The 15564-nt window shown below is 40.8% G+C and overlaps 1 protein-coding gene across 1 annotated transcript; it reads left to right on the top strand.

The window, feature by feature from the left end:
* The first annotated feature begins 179 nt into the window (after positions 1-179).
* On the top strand, positions 180-14752 carry LOC139744554 (anaphase-promoting complex subunit 2-like). The gene is made up of 14 exons (XM_071654991.1): positions 180-260; positions 408-608; positions 1493-2088; positions 2736-2868; positions 3889-4044; positions 4576-4717; positions 5469-5586; positions 6211-6383; positions 7237-7442; positions 8568-8774; positions 9926-10123; positions 10532-10670; positions 11108-11349; positions 14414-14752. The coding sequence occupies exons 1-14, from the start codon at positions 180-182 to the stop codon at positions 14624-14626; spliced, it is 2805 nt and encodes a 934-aa protein (XP_071511092.1). The 3' UTR covers positions 14627-14752.
* The last annotated feature ends 812 nt before the right edge of the window (positions 14753-15564 follow it).

The following is a 15564-nucleotide window of genomic DNA, read 5'->3' as shown; positions in this document are numbered from 1 at the left end:
AAAAAATTAATGGAGTAATCATTCATTTCGATAATAAAAACTTATGGTATTTATAACATTTGAGACTGATCAATTTAAATTTAATAAAAATTTATTTGAAAAAACGGTAAAAATTGTAAACATGGACGTGTCCTTTAAGCCAAATTGGCAATTGGACATTCAGTCCCGCAAAATGCAAAATGGATGAACGTGCAGAGATCAACAGTGCCTGGGAACTGGTTGTTCGGGGATTGTCAAATACCACGTCTTTCCAAGTGAAGGTAATTTTATCATTTCCACATGCCACAACCTGATGCCTGTCACTTGATGTTTAAATCAAATTCACGATTCTTTGTAAGAAGTAAATTGTCTGAATCAGAAATTGCGTTAGAGTTCTGCCACAAGTGAAGTTGATTCTGTGCAAATAGTGCAACAGATACGTACACGGTGGTGCACAGAGCTGGAGGCCGCCGGTAGAGTCGGTGCGGTGTCCTGCTGTCGTCGCCCTGCCCTGCGCACCCCGTGGCCGCTCCGCAGCTCTAGACACCAACGTACCCGTCTACACCAAGAAGGGCAAGGCGCGTTCTCTCACTCACAGCTCACGTTGCACAGGCAGGCGAGCCAAACCCGTACGTACTCGCGCGCGGGCTCCGCGATGCCCTTTTGAACAAATATCAACTAAATTGAATATTCTGCCTGCATTGAAATGTTGGCCTCCAGCTCGTGTCTCTCGTAAATTTGAATAAGCTAACTCTCTGCAAATGATGAGTCAGTGTGTAAAATAATGTTTTGTTTTCTTGATAATGATCACATCTTCCTCTTCAATGGTCTTTGTCAGTAGTTTCCAGAGCAGAGAGACTATTAAACAAATAACTTTGAAACGTGTGATTTCAAAGAAAGTAGACATATGTAAATAGTTCACCTCAAGATTCTATTCTAAAATTAGTGAAAAAACAAGGGGGGGGGGGGGGGGTGGGAATCATCAGTGGAATGAGTGGAAGGGATTTTTTTTAAAATTTCTTTTTCAATGGTGAAAAATTGAGCAAAGAAAATGGGAATTGAGATTCCATCGGAATTCGAGCGCGAGACCTCCAGATGCAAGGATGCTATCTGGGTGCTCTACCGACTGAGGCTGAGCTATAGCTGTAGAGTGTCTAGTGCACAACTTCGTGCTCTATTTCACTTGAACAGTCTGACTATTAATGATTTTCTATGGTCATATCTACAATTGTAGATTATTACAAAATGTGAGAGAGCTAGTGAATGCAGCTTTACTCTTTCAGTTTCAAAACTTTTAATTGCCCAGAATTGTAATTGAGTTTTGTAAAGGCAAAATTATATTTTGCTGTACAATGTATCTGGAATAAAACAAATAGAGAATGCTATGTGCCCGATATATCTCATTACTTACATAAAAAATGGATCCCTGATATAAAGATACTTGGTAGTATTAAAAGAGTCTTCTGTTTTTTTTTCTCAAAACATTGCTTTTGATCTGTCATGTCTTTTATAGGAAGAGCAGCATGGTCATGACAATGAAAAGCCTTCACTTAACTCAGCACTGGAGTTCCTGTGCAGCCGTGGAATGGAGCTGCTGGTCACAGAGTGGTTCATGGAGAGCTTTCAGCAGGATCTCCGGACTGGGATAGCCCCGAGGTTCTGGGCAGCCCTGCAGGCAGCGGACCAGGACAGCAGCCGGAGCACGACCGTCTGCCGAAAGTGTCTCGCGCAGGCCGTTCATATCCTGCACTCGGCTGTCATCCCGTACGCCAACGCGGCCCGGCTGCTCAACGACCGGCTCCCATGCACCGGCAGATCACTTGAGGAGCGCCTGGATGTGACGGTGAGGGCCATTCTCTTCTACCGCCTGCCCAAAGGCTTCCTCGACATCGTGAAGACGTTCTACTCCGAGGTCTTCAAAGCTTTCACCGACGATCAACAGGAAGAAGGACGGCCAAATGAGGACAACGAGATGGACCTTGATGAAAGCACGGACATTGACAAGGATGATGATGACGAGGCGGAAGACAGTGGGAAACAGAAAGCGAAGGATGAAGACACATCGCACGTAGAAACTCTAGCAGCATTCCATCAAATTAACTCTCAGCTGTAAGTCCATGGCAGGGTTACCATGATAAACATTGATTGAATATCAATATGTAGTGCAAGCTTCAGCTTTGTTTCAAGTGTGGAAAAGATGTCCTGTCCGAAGGACTGATAAACCTAGTGTACGAGTTTAAAAACTAAAAGGAGAAGAAAAAAAGAAGATATGCAACAAAGCATTACTGCCAAAATTTGACAGAAGACAGCTTGATGGATAAATAGTATTCATCAAATTACTTTCTGTTTTGTAGATATATTTCTTACTTAAAAAACAACTTCTCACCCCACTCGATAATGTCATGCGTGAGAGTCTTATGATCTTCGTCATTTTTTAATCAAGCTATTCAACAAATTTTGCAATGCAGAGCAAGACTGTTTGATGTTATTCTTTGATCCTTTATCCTACTGGCATAATGCAAATCTGCATGATCTAGACTGATCATGATTTTAGATCATGCAAATCTGCATGATCAAGTGGGTAATTTCTTCCTCAAATATAATATATAACAACCTTGGCCAATTTCTGATGGAACAGTTGTTCATAAGTTTATTTAAGTAGAACACATGCTGTACACAGAAAGCTTTCAGAATCTTGTAAGAATAAATGTATGAGGTGAATCATCAATGTCACTGAATTTCCTCTATCTCGGCAGGTATTCTCTCGGTCTCCTGGAGAGAGTGTGTGGAGAGGCAGTGACATCCATCATCCATCAGAAGATCAAGCACCACGTCGACCAACTGTGTGCCGGGGAGTTTGAGACCTCCTTCAGCGCACCCCTTGAAAAGGTACTGCAATTATAATTTGATCAATCTGTCGTGTTATTATGGAAAATGGAACATAGAGACACCTTTTTACTGCTGTTTCATCAGTGAAAAGGACATATACCTCCTTTCCGTGGTTTCCCAAATGCCATCAACAATGAGTGAGTATGACACCTAATGTCAAACAGCATCTGACAATGGTAAACTAAACTTTCAATATCCATGCAAATTCTGAGTGCTGTGGCAAATGCTTACACCGAGAGATAAATGCTTTTAAAATCAATTAAGCACATCAAATATTTCCTTTTGATTGATGTTCAACAAATTCACTTGGTGAAGCTAAATCTAGTCACTTAAAGGACAAGTTCACCTTCATATACATGTGGATTGAGTGAAGGCAACATTATTAGTAGAGCACATCAGTGAAAGTTTGGGGAAAATCCGACAATCCGTTCAAAAGTTATGAATTTTTAAAATATCTGTGCAATCACTGCTGGAGGAGAAGACTACTACAGTGTATGATGTCACATGCGTACAACGATATAAGGAAAATAAAAAGAGAATTTCACAAAACTTGACTTTTTGAATAAAGTGCACATTTCTTCGACTTGTTACTGACTTATATTAGGGGTAATATTATTCCCCCTGACTTCTGAAAGAGAGAAGTCGTGTGTTCTTTTGTTATGTGAGAAAAGTGAGAATATCTTGAATTTTCTTTATACTTTCTTTATATAGTTGTACTCATATGACATCACAAGCTATAGTAGTCTTCTCATCCAGCCGTGACTGAGCAGAAACTTCAAAAATTCATAACTTTTGAACAGATTGTCCGATTTTCCTCAAACTCTCATTGATGTGTTCTACTAATATTGCTGCATTCACTCAACCCACATGTCTATGAAGGTGAACTTGTCCTTTAAATTGCTACCCGACCAGCCCTTTGCCCATATAGGGCTGATACTAGTGTTGTTGTGCTAGTGTTGATAACTAAAATTTGTTTGTTTTGTTTGTCTATTTATTTTTTGTTTGTCCCTTTCCTTCCAGTGGCTTGACAAGAAGGTGATGGGGTGGCTACACCTTGTTTTCTTCGGAAAGAATGCAGAGCGCCCTCAAAGTCCTGTCCTGTCCCAATCTCTGAATCAGTGGAAAGAGAGACTCCAGTATTACCTGTATCAAACTCTAGCAGAATTACGTATACAGGTAGGACGGCAGTATGATATTTGACCCAGTCCATCCAGTCCAGCCCAGTCTAGTACCATTTGGTGTCAGCCAATTATTCTTTTTCATGCTAAATTTAGGTGTAAATACCAAATATTTTACATTGTTCATTCATGCTCTGAATGAAGGGGCATCAATGAAAGTGTGCATACTTCAATATTGGAACTGCACTTTGAAAGAAAGAGTGAATAATCATGGCTAATCCTTTCCTGGATACTTGTTTGATTCTTAATGTAGCATTGACACATACACTTGTAGAGGTGGAGAAAGGGGGTGGCTGTTATTGTGTTGTCATGTAGTATTGTAAAAATCTTATGACCACAAAGTTTGGGTGTATGCCATGTTAAAAACAACAACAACAGCAACTCACATGCACACAATTGAAATACTGCCATTGATTCTCTGGTACATTTGACTCATTCTTTGTTGCTGTTATTTTCCATTATCTCCCCTCCCCCTTCCCCCCAAAAAACAAACAAACAAACAAACACACAAACACACCCAAATCTGCAGGAGCTATTCAACATCATTGTGGAATTCCCCGAGTCTATGAGTGCTCTGAATGATCTCAAGAGCTGTCTTGAGAAGACAGACCTTCGAGCCAAGCTTGTCCAGTCACTGCGTGGTGCCTTTGAGAACAGACTGCTGCATCCAGGTAATATTAACGTCACTCCTAGGGCAGAGGATCTATCATAGCCTCTTGATGTTACATTTTATAAATGAAACTACGTGGTGGTAACCCTTAGCTTGACATCACACACTTTTCTTTCTGTCCTTAACATGACCTTTGTAGAATCGCTGCCTGAAGCAGCATTTTAAATTCATCGACCTGGATCTAAATTTCTTGAAGGAAAGGATGCTGCAGTGACATGATATTTGTTCCTGCGACAAATGCTCAGGTCATGTGTTCTCCAAGGATTTAGGGTTAGGAATGTGATAGGGTAATAGGTTCAGATTGCCGCAAGAATTAGCTTTAGGGTTAGCGTTATGTTTGTGGGTAGACTTTATGTTTGGCTCAGCTTGCAGATATTTCATGGGAGCAATTGTTGCAGAAGCAAATGTCATGGAACAGCTATGAAGAGGTACCACAATTTTGTTATGCGGCCCAACATCTCCCTTCTGCTAATTAATGCTCTACCTCTTGCACCAAGTTTATCTGGAAATATTTAATGCAGACTATCGGTAAAATGTCATGCATGTATGTCATCAAATTTTATGCCCTTGCTTTTTGAAGTGAAGAAAAGCTTAGGCTCTTGAGATTACTTTCCTGTTCTGTATGGCACAGTATGCCTTTTTGGGTTCTGCTTGCAATCTAATACTGATATGAGTAAAGATTTTATCTGACCAGTGTAACAGGTGTTGATTAAAGTGTTCACGAAAGAGTGTTATGCATGTCATGTCTGCAGGTGTGAACACGACTGATATACTGACGCAGTACATCTCATCCATACGAGCGCTGCGGGTGCTGGATCCGTCGGGAATCGTCTTGGAGTTGGTGTGTGAACCAATACGCAAATACCTCAGGTCTGTGGGTATTATGTTATGATTTTCTCTTCTCTCTTCTGTCAGCTGCCTTCATTAGAAATAATGCTGGGGTTTTTTTTTTGAACAACATACAATGTATGTTTCAGCATCCAATTGAAAGGTGAGGTAGTATTGCTTTCTTTTTTTGATATTCCTACAAATTCTAATCTGTTTTTCTTTGTTGGTGCAGGAAGAATTTTTTTTTTCTGAAGTGTCTGTGCATATGGAATTTTTGTCAATTGTAATGATATTGCCATCATTTTAGTGCTTCATTTGTCTTGCAATCACTTCTTTTGCAGTGTGTGCATTAACGTTTGGTTCAAACAGACCAGATTAGTTGCTATCATGTAATGAATTTTTTTTTTTTTTTTTGGGAGTATTTTTTGTAACAAAGTCTCATGAATACATCATATGCTTTTCACCCTAAAAGCTCATGATGATATACAATTCCACTAAAATACTCAAACAACAACAACAACGAAAGAACTTTAAAAGGCTCACACAGATGTGTTTAAGAGGGACTACATGCAGAATAATCTCATGATGCAGTTTGTACATCTTTGTGATTCAAGAGAAAGAAAATAATCAGATTGATTATAGTACGGAGTGATTTCTTGCCGACAGGACAAGAGAGGACACAGTGAGGTGCATTGTGTCCAGTCTAACGGACGACAGTTCCAACGAGCTGGCGGACGAGCTGGTTAAGGCTCAGCCTGTCCAGGAGGACAGCACCACACCCGAGGGGGAGGAAGGGAACGCCTTCGACTGGCAACCTGACCCCATTGATGCAGACCCCAGTGAGTAGCTTCCCACAGTAGGCTTGTTCGCACACTCATGAAATAAACAGTTTATGAAAGTCGATATTTGCAACACGATGTAGAAACTGTGAATTAATGTAAGTTGCCTTGCAATGCATGTCTTTGTTTTTTGTTTTTTAAGCTCTTGTGATAATTTGCCTGAGGCTGTGTGTGTAAATGGCACAGTGAAAAAAATGCAGTTTTTTAATCCTGTACTGCAATTCGCCACAGTAGGTCCACACATTTGGATGTATGGGGTCACACTTTGATCATTGCCGAGGCATATGCAGTATGAAGACTGTAGAGAGAAAGGGAGGGCGAGTTATATTTGATTGTGCTGAGCCCAGTATTGTGCTGAGCCCAGTATTGTGTGTTTAATGTGACTATGATAAGAATGAGCGTTCCTCTGCATTTCGGGTGAAGATTTGTCAATTACTTCAAAAATTTCCGACAACAGGTGATTAGGTCATAGTGCTTCATAATCTTAAAATGAATGTCACATAAATTGTTTTTGGTATAATGCTGTTGAGTAATGAGTTACAGTGTTCCCATGAGTAAAATTGTGCAAGAATGAATTTTACAGTGATATTATGAATATGTTTGATGTACTTATGTGGTGTCATAATGGGGTCAATTTATGACTTCTCTTTTGATGTGTTAAGTGAAGAGAATTTATTGAAGGAAAAAGTTGAGGGGTGGTACATCGTTGCTGCACAATTGTGTCCATGTAGGAGAAAAAAGAAAGAGAAAATGAAGTAATAGTTGTAATGGAATGAATAAGGGAAAGGAAGATAAGTTAGCTAGCGCGGATGATAGTAAATGTTGACATTTTTCTGCATCCTTTCACATGCAGGCCAGACTTCCAAGAGCCGAAGGACGTCGGACATCATCAGCACGCTGGTCAACATTTACGGCAGCCGCGAGCTCTTTGTCAACGAGTATCGCAGTCTCCTGGCCGACCGCATCCTCTCCTCCTTCAGCTACGACACAGCGAGGGAGCTACGCAACCTGGAACTCCTCAAGCTGCGGTTCGGTGAATCGCAGCTGCACCAATGCGAGGTAAGTGAAGGGAGGAAGAAGATCTTGTGATCCCATAGATTTTTGGCGTGGACGTGTGGAGAGTAATGTGTTTTGCATTCATGGACACAGGCTAAGGTTTACTGCCTTAATTTTTGGTAACCTTGTGATTGAGCACATGTAACCCAATCAAGAATGTGGAATTGATGAGCAGCATACATAATTCGGTGCATGGTACATTGAATTCTATTTAGTAGTTATTGATGGAGCGTATTGATTGAAATGGTAACTATTCTTCCTCCCACTTTAATTAATTTATATGTGGTACATTTGAGTTTTCAGAGGTGGCAAGTGTGTTGCACAAGAGGATTTTGCCTTCTGTAGCATGCTGAATGGAAGAAAAAAAAATTAGGTGTAAATATGGCCATACACAATAGTTTCACCTTGTTATTCCAAATAGATATATATGTGTGTGAAAACATGTGCTTATTCATCCTGCAAGCAATGGGCAAGTTGTCATTACCCCTGAAACAAATTAATTTTTCAGCCATGATTGATACTTTAATGAGATATATAACAATGTGTGTTCCCTCTCTGATATTTGCAGCCTTTATTTGCCTCTCCCAAGCAGTCTGCAACTTCAAGTGTTGAACCTGAGTTGCATGGGAAAAAAATGTTGATATAATGGGAATTGCAAATTGTGTGAATTGCAGGATCTTGTGGTCTGGGTTAAGAGGCCCATTGAAAAATCTGGACATCCTAGGTTTTACTAGTGCTCATCCCAGGTTTTTTTTTGTGCTTTTAATATATCTCAACCTTATTTCTTAATATTTGACTGCGATGATGAGTTGTAATGCAACGATAAACTTGAGCCAGTCCGAGTTTTCAGAGTTTCAGTTAACCTGCAGACATATTATACTCCATTTCTCTGTTTCTTCTTGTCAGCGCGTCATCATATTTAAGCACAGGATGTAATATTGTTATATTGCAAAATTATGCGTTTACTGGAATGTCACACAGAAATTTTAGCATGTTGATGTGACATGCTATAAAAAAAATGCTCATAGACCGTTGTGCCGCTGTGTTACAATGACACATTGCAGAACGAGCTAAGGGAGAGCGAGGGAGTCATAAAGACCAAATCAAATTTTGCCACGTCTCGTTCAGGTGATGCTGAAGGACGTGGCGGACTCGCGCCGCTGCAACGCCCATGTCCTGAACGAGAAGGAGAAGAAGAGGAGCGCAGAGGAGAAGGAGGAGGAGAAGCGGAAGGAGCAGGATGGAGGAACGAAGGAAGGGGATTTCCCCGACGGTGCAGACAGTGCCGAGCAGGACAAGGAGAATGTGGAGCTGAACCCAGACCGTGGGGATGAGGTGTGTCTGAAACTGGTGCTGGGATTTCCTCTGTTATTACTGAACAAGAAGAGGTTCACAGAGCACTGTGTGCTTCAAATATTTAGATGCTTTCAATGGTCTGAATATAATGGAGTAATAATGATGTAGCAAATACAGTTAGATAACCACATTTTATGTGTAAGACGCACTTATGTGTATATAGGAACACCCTGATTTCTACCTGCAGTTCCAGGGAAAACAAAAAAGCATTACTTGCTCTCTGAATATCATTTTTTTTTTTACTACATCTTGCATAGCTGTATATACTTGTATGTAACATTTGAACATTCGTAATGTTTTCATCTACATTTGAAGTCTCTTTTGGCATGGGTATACCTGAAGTGTTTTTTCCACTGGTATTTAAAAATAGCAAGTGAGGAAAGCTGTATAAGGCCATTGCCACTGATAGATCAAGACTACGGTCAACCCCTTTCCAAATGGAGGCCTCATTGTCTGATCATTCGTGCATTCATACATTCATTTTTACATTCATTCATTCATTGAGTCAGTCAGTCATTCAGTCAGTCTGTCCGTCGTTTATTTTTCCACGGTTTAAAAGCCCATTCAGTTGGAACACCATTTTCAAAAGGAGCTGTGACACAGTTTACATTGTTCATTGTAGTGAAAATTAATTTTTGATATAAATAATACCATAAAAGAGTAATACAACACTTATGCCACAGTTGTGCAGCTCAGTTTCAAATGCAAGTGATTACGCAAAAATGCAAATTGATTTAAGACATATGCACATACATAAGAAAAATCCCTACTTCATTTTGTCATGCCAAAATTGGTTGCCCGTACCCTCCCCTTCAAATGAGCCTGTGAAGACATCTTTCACTGTACAAACAAAATACTATGTTATGATTGCTGTTCTAACGATGGTAATTTGTAATAACTAATCACTGACGAATGAGTACCGCAACAGTGTTTACATTTTGAGCTGGGGCCCGTTTCGTAAAACTTGTCATCAGCGACAACTGCCACATTTCTATGACAAATTTGATCTCAGCCAGTCGGATGCAAGGATTTCAGTAGCTTGTCACATCTATGACAACTTGTCACTGATGACCAGTTTTATGAAACGGTCCCCTGATCTATATATTGTTCTAGGACCTCTTTTCAAGTAGATGATCAGAGGTCACAACTACATTCTTTTTCTGGATTTGTTCTGTTCATTCCTCCCCCCCCCCCCCTTCCCCCCAATACAGATGGACTTCAACTGCATGATCCTCTCAGCTCAGTTCTGGCCAAATCTGAAGGAGGAGAAACTGGAAGTGCCGGAAGAAATAAAGACGTGCATGGAACTGTACACCAAGTCATACGAGGTGGGTAAAACCTTGGAGTCTCACAATGTTTTGGGGACAGCTTCAAAATCAACTCGAAACTCGCTGCTGTCTTCAGTTGCGAGCAAGGAGACAGATAGAGATATGCCATTCAGTATAACCTCTCATAAAAGTGAAGGCTCATTCCATGAAATACTACACAGGCCCCCCCCCCCCCCCCCAGCTATGCGGTGTATGGGGTGTATAAACCTGACTTTTAATATTGAAGTTGAAATGATAAGACTCATTGTGTGAACAGAAAGATGGAAAGAACAATCTGTATGAAAAAGAATAGGAAAATGTTGGTTATTGTGAGGATTAATTATGTGATGCAGGATATGTAAGGAGTGTATGTGGATCGCTTTCATACTCTATGAATGTTTCCTTTTCCTTTGCTCCAATTTTGTGTAGGTTCTTAAAGGCATGAGGACGTTGAACTGGAAGACGAATCTGGGACAGGTCAGCCTGGACATTGAGCTGAGGGACCGAACACTCTCACTGACCGTCTCACCAATACAGGCGACTATCCTTATGCATTTTCAGGACAAAGGTAGCAGAAACCTTTTCTTATTTTTTTTTATAGATCATTTAACTATCAATGAATGTTTCCCAATCTGAAATCTGTCAGCCAAATACCAGTTACAAACATGATCTCACCAGAATGGAACATTTTTTTATTTTTCCCACAACCAGAACATTTTGTATGTTCGCCCATGAGCGGAACATTTTGTTTGTATTTACCCTATGAGAGAATATTTTCATGCAAAAAAATGACAAATGATACCATGTACTAGGACGATGTTTTTTTTTTAGCGCAGTGAAGTAATTTACACATAGTTTACAGACAATAGAATACACAAATATTGACTCATCTGCTACAGTCATGTTCATCCATGAAGCTTGAAGTATTGAATATTCATTCCATGTTCACTTTGATGCCCCTCCCTATCATCATTCCCTTTCCATTCCCCCCCCCCCCCCCCCCAGAAAAATGGACCATCCAGGAGCTGAGCGAAAAGATGCAGGTGCCTGGGGGCGCTGTTCGCCGCAAGATCGCCTACTGGCAGAGCCAGGGGCTGCTGCGGGAGGAGTCCCACGATACCTTCGTCCTCGTGGAGGAGAAGCAGCAGGGCTCCGCCCACCTCCAGGAGATGGTGATGATTGACAGCGACGAGGAGGCAGAGACGGCAACGGCGTCCGCCAAAGATCAGAAGGAGGAGAACTTACAGGTGAGTTGAGAAAAAAAAGAATACTTCCTTCACAGGGATACATGTTTCCTTCAGGCAATTGGGAGCTTTCGATTCAGGGAGGGTAGGACATACAGGACGGAGAGTTAAACCACCGCACGCGTGTTGCTCCATCCTGATTCATGGGCTGTTGTGATTATTGAAGACAGGGACGCTACAGTTGTAGCAGCCACTGTACTGTGTACACTGGAACAAAGCATGGGTTAGACCTAAACATACATGAACACCATTTCAACTAAGAATGAACTTGAAAATCAAGAGGATGGAGAAATATTGGGCTTTCCACATGCCCAGATCGATTTTTACGTTGTACCTACCTTCCTCTTTGCCTATTGTCCCGAGATTGTCAATTCTGTTCAGTGCAACTTCCCTCTATGAAACAAAATAAGACACGTCCACAATTGCACACATCATAATCAGACACAAGTGTCACTTTGGACTTACAGATGTGGGCATTATCATAATTGGAAAAAAAAATTGAGGGGAAAAAGTCAGAGTACCTTAATTTTTAAGTCGGCCCATTCACAAATAGATTAATGTATAAAACACTTTCTAGGGTAATATTGGCTTAGTAGGATAATTAAAAGATGTGCTCCAAAAATGAACAGTAGCATGCATACAATTACATAGTTACTTACCTTTCCTAGTATATAAGTTACATTGTTCAACTTTGCCTAAAAAGACATATTTTGAAATTCTTTCGTAGATTTAGGGGATCGGGGTTTATTTACTATCAGATATTGAGTGAACCTCTGTCATTGCCGTGCTTCACTAGTGCATGATTCCTCAATGTATGTCCTTCATTTTGACCTGATTTATGACTTAAATTTGCAAGAGAGAGAATGTTAGAAACATATTGTAGGACACATTCCTTTTAAACTTATTTCGCATTGACACACACACAAGATCCCAATTTCCATCTGGTCTGCCATGGTCCAAACACAGCGGTATACAGTGTATGAAGTAGTGTGTTATCTCTGCCATGTGCCTCAATGACAAATGAAGTAATTGGATACTAAGCAATTATTTTATGACTTCTGGTCTATGTTCTATACTTCTTTGGCTCCTGCACCTGGACCAATGGAACAGCTGACTGACAAGGCCAGGCGTTCACATTGTTATCCCATGAGGGGAGGGTACATTTCACAAGCATCTGCCTTCACAAAAAAGAAAAGAATACAAAACTAAACAAGCACAAACAGCACGAATGCTTGCGCACGCCAAACAATTGTATGGTGATTGCGTGTTTGTTCAGCAATTTTGTCGATTACCTCTCCATTTCTTTCTCTCCACCAGCTGAGTTTGATTACCGGTACGTGCCACACACACGTAATGTTTGTTTGATTTCAGAAGCATGTTACTTCCTTCTCCCCCTTTAGCTGCTTATAGTTGATCAGTTTTCCTTCTGCTGAACAAAGATTACTTCCCTTCACCATGTTGTTTTAAAAGAAAAAGAAAAGAAAGGAAAATTGGGCCCTGGAGGGTATAATTTCCCCGGGCCAGTACTGATACCTGTCTACTACAGTCAAATATGTCTATAGCATCCAAGCGAGGAAGATGAAAAAAGTGGCTGCTGTAAACTGGGTCGTTAACATGGCTTTTCACTTGGGGGGGGGGGGGGGGGGGGGGATTGTGTTAAGTGGTCGCATACAGCAGGTGGTCACTATAGATAGGTCTGACTGTATCTGCGTCTGTCTGCCTGTGCCACATGTATCTCATTGTCACAGAAAGAAAAATAAACTGCTCCATGGATTTCCTTGTTAGCTGGCTGGCCGAGGCACGGCTATGTGCGGTGTAGCTATAGTAATTAGATTTGGGGCAAAATCCTTCAAAATCAGAGGTCAAAGTTCACTGAACTTAATATCATTTTTCCAGAGCGCTGTCTTCAGCTAGGAATGTCTGTCAGTGATGTAATTTGGTAGGAGGGGTAGGAATGAGTAGACAATTATTTCAGTGAAATGATAGTTGACAAAGGTCAAAGGTCAAAGTAAAGAGCACTGAACTTTGCCCACAATTGCCATTTGTAGTCATTGCTTCAGCTTGGAATGCCGGGTCATGATGTAAGCTGATGGAAAGGGTAGAAATGAATACTTGTAGAAAGTTACTGCCATGAACTTGGTAGTTGTGATAGGCAACGCTGCACACTGGCACTGGTCCGACGGTCCCTGACCAGTAAAAATAATCACTGTCGTACCAGTAACTTTTTCAGGAAAAGACCATTCAAAAATGGGGGGAAAAATGGGTACCTACTGGTCTAACAGACAGGTCGGACCAGTAGAAAAAAATGGGTTAGTGTACAGCCCTGTGATAGGTCAGAGTTAAAAGTGTAAGGTCACTTTAACTTTGCTACAAATGCCATTCTTGAACTGTTATTACATATAGAAACATCCGTTGGTAATGCTAGCTCGCATTAGGAAGGATATAAATGAATCAACAATTAATTGCCTTAAATGCCTGGTCAAAGATCAAGGTCCAAGTTCGCCAAAATTGAGATAAAACTTGACTCACATACAACACAATTTAGAATGTCTTGTCAATGCTCTTAAAACTTGTAAGGTTGTGACAGGTTCTGGGGTCCACTGGGATGGTAGAAAGTAACAGTAACTATGAAGAATAGATCTGATTGAAACAAAACTAAAACAAGATATGTTAATATGGTATATCATCCGTAATAATTGAATATCAATTAACATAAGAAATGAAAAGAATTTCAACCATACATGATGATATTTTGTGTAACATTGCACATCCACATCGAATCGCCAGTCCATCACGTGGACCTGGAGAAGGTGGAGGTTCTAGACTGGAAACCTCGATACTCTGAAAGGGGAGTTAATTAAGGAAGCAATATACATCAGGGCCTACCAACCCTCTCTCAACATTAGATTGAGGCCATTGTGAATGCAATCGTGACTTGGATGTGAAACAGTGTAGAAGGCCTTACCAACCTTGATTTTTGTTCTCAAGTACTTGTAGATACTGCGATCGTAAGACTTAAGAGAGTAAAGTAAACCTTTACCCCTTATTTTTCTTTTCCCCAATACAGATGTACTGGTCGTACATTGTGGGCATGCTGACCAACCTGGAGAGCCTCCCTTTGGAACGCATCCATTCCATGCTGAAGATGTTTGCCATGCAGGGCCCCTCCGCCTCCGAGTTCACTGAGGGGGAGCTCCGGCACTTCTTGGAGACCAAGGTCAGGGAGCAGCAGCTCCTCTACTCGACGGGGGTGTATCGACTACCCAAGGCCGGGAGCTAGGGGGGCAACTAGACCCCCTTCCCCACATGGGCTGCGACAAAAACTTTCCTCAAACTTTTGTGGATTTTGCAGTCACTTCAGACCGGAAACATGAGCAATGCTTTGAGAATGCTTTTCTCTATGCCACCAGAGAGGAAACTGCATGAACATCAATTGACGTGCTGTACTATTCAAAGACATGTCTTTTGACAAGGTGCCGAAAATCAAGGAAGTAATTCTTCACCTCTTAAGGGACAATGGATGGAGTTGATGTAAACAGTAATTTGGGGCAACAACTGAATCACCCTGCTGGGAATAGTTTCTGTTGAAAGCATGTTGTATCACCAACTGCCATTCCATAAATGTTTACTGTATAAGATGTTATTTTTGCGAGGGTTTAATTTTCGCGAATTTCGCGAATCACAGTTGGACTGCAAATTCAACAACATGCGAAAATGTCACCTTATGCTAAGGTAGTGGTGCGCTTATAGAAGCATCCGTGTCAATTAGCAAAAACAACATCTCGCAAAAATGTCCGTGGCCTCCTCATTTGTGAAAGTATCTGTACACGAAAATAACAGCATATACAGTAAATTTCTCACTAAACTCTCCTAAGGAAACCATTGTTTTGTCAACATGAAATTAAGTGGTTGGACGTATGATAATAAAATGTTTCACTTGACATTCATTTATTCATTGATAAATTTTTCCCATTTCGCACAGTAAACATATGAATTAGAAATCAGGTGCATTAATCCTATTCTAACTGGGCTATTTGAGACCAAGTCTTTACTGGGGTGGGGGGGGGGGGGGTCAATTTGACCCCCCTTCAGATCTCGGCCGCTGATTGCTTGATCGTCGCGAAATTTTGCCTGCACATAGAGCCGGATGTCAACTACAAGATTATATGGTCATACAATAGAAAAAATTTGATTTTATATTTTTTAATAAATTAATTA

Source organism: Diadema antillarum, unplaced genomic scaffold, assembly GCF_040938485.1.
Source record: "Diadema antillarum isolate AM-2024a unplaced genomic scaffold, OU_Dant_1.0 scf00000035, whole genome shotgun sequence".
Classification (NCBI taxonomy): domain Eukaryota; kingdom Metazoa; phylum Echinodermata; class Echinoidea; order Diadematoida; family Diadematidae; genus Diadema; species Diadema antillarum.
This window is presented reverse-complemented; position numbering and strand designations above follow the sequence as displayed.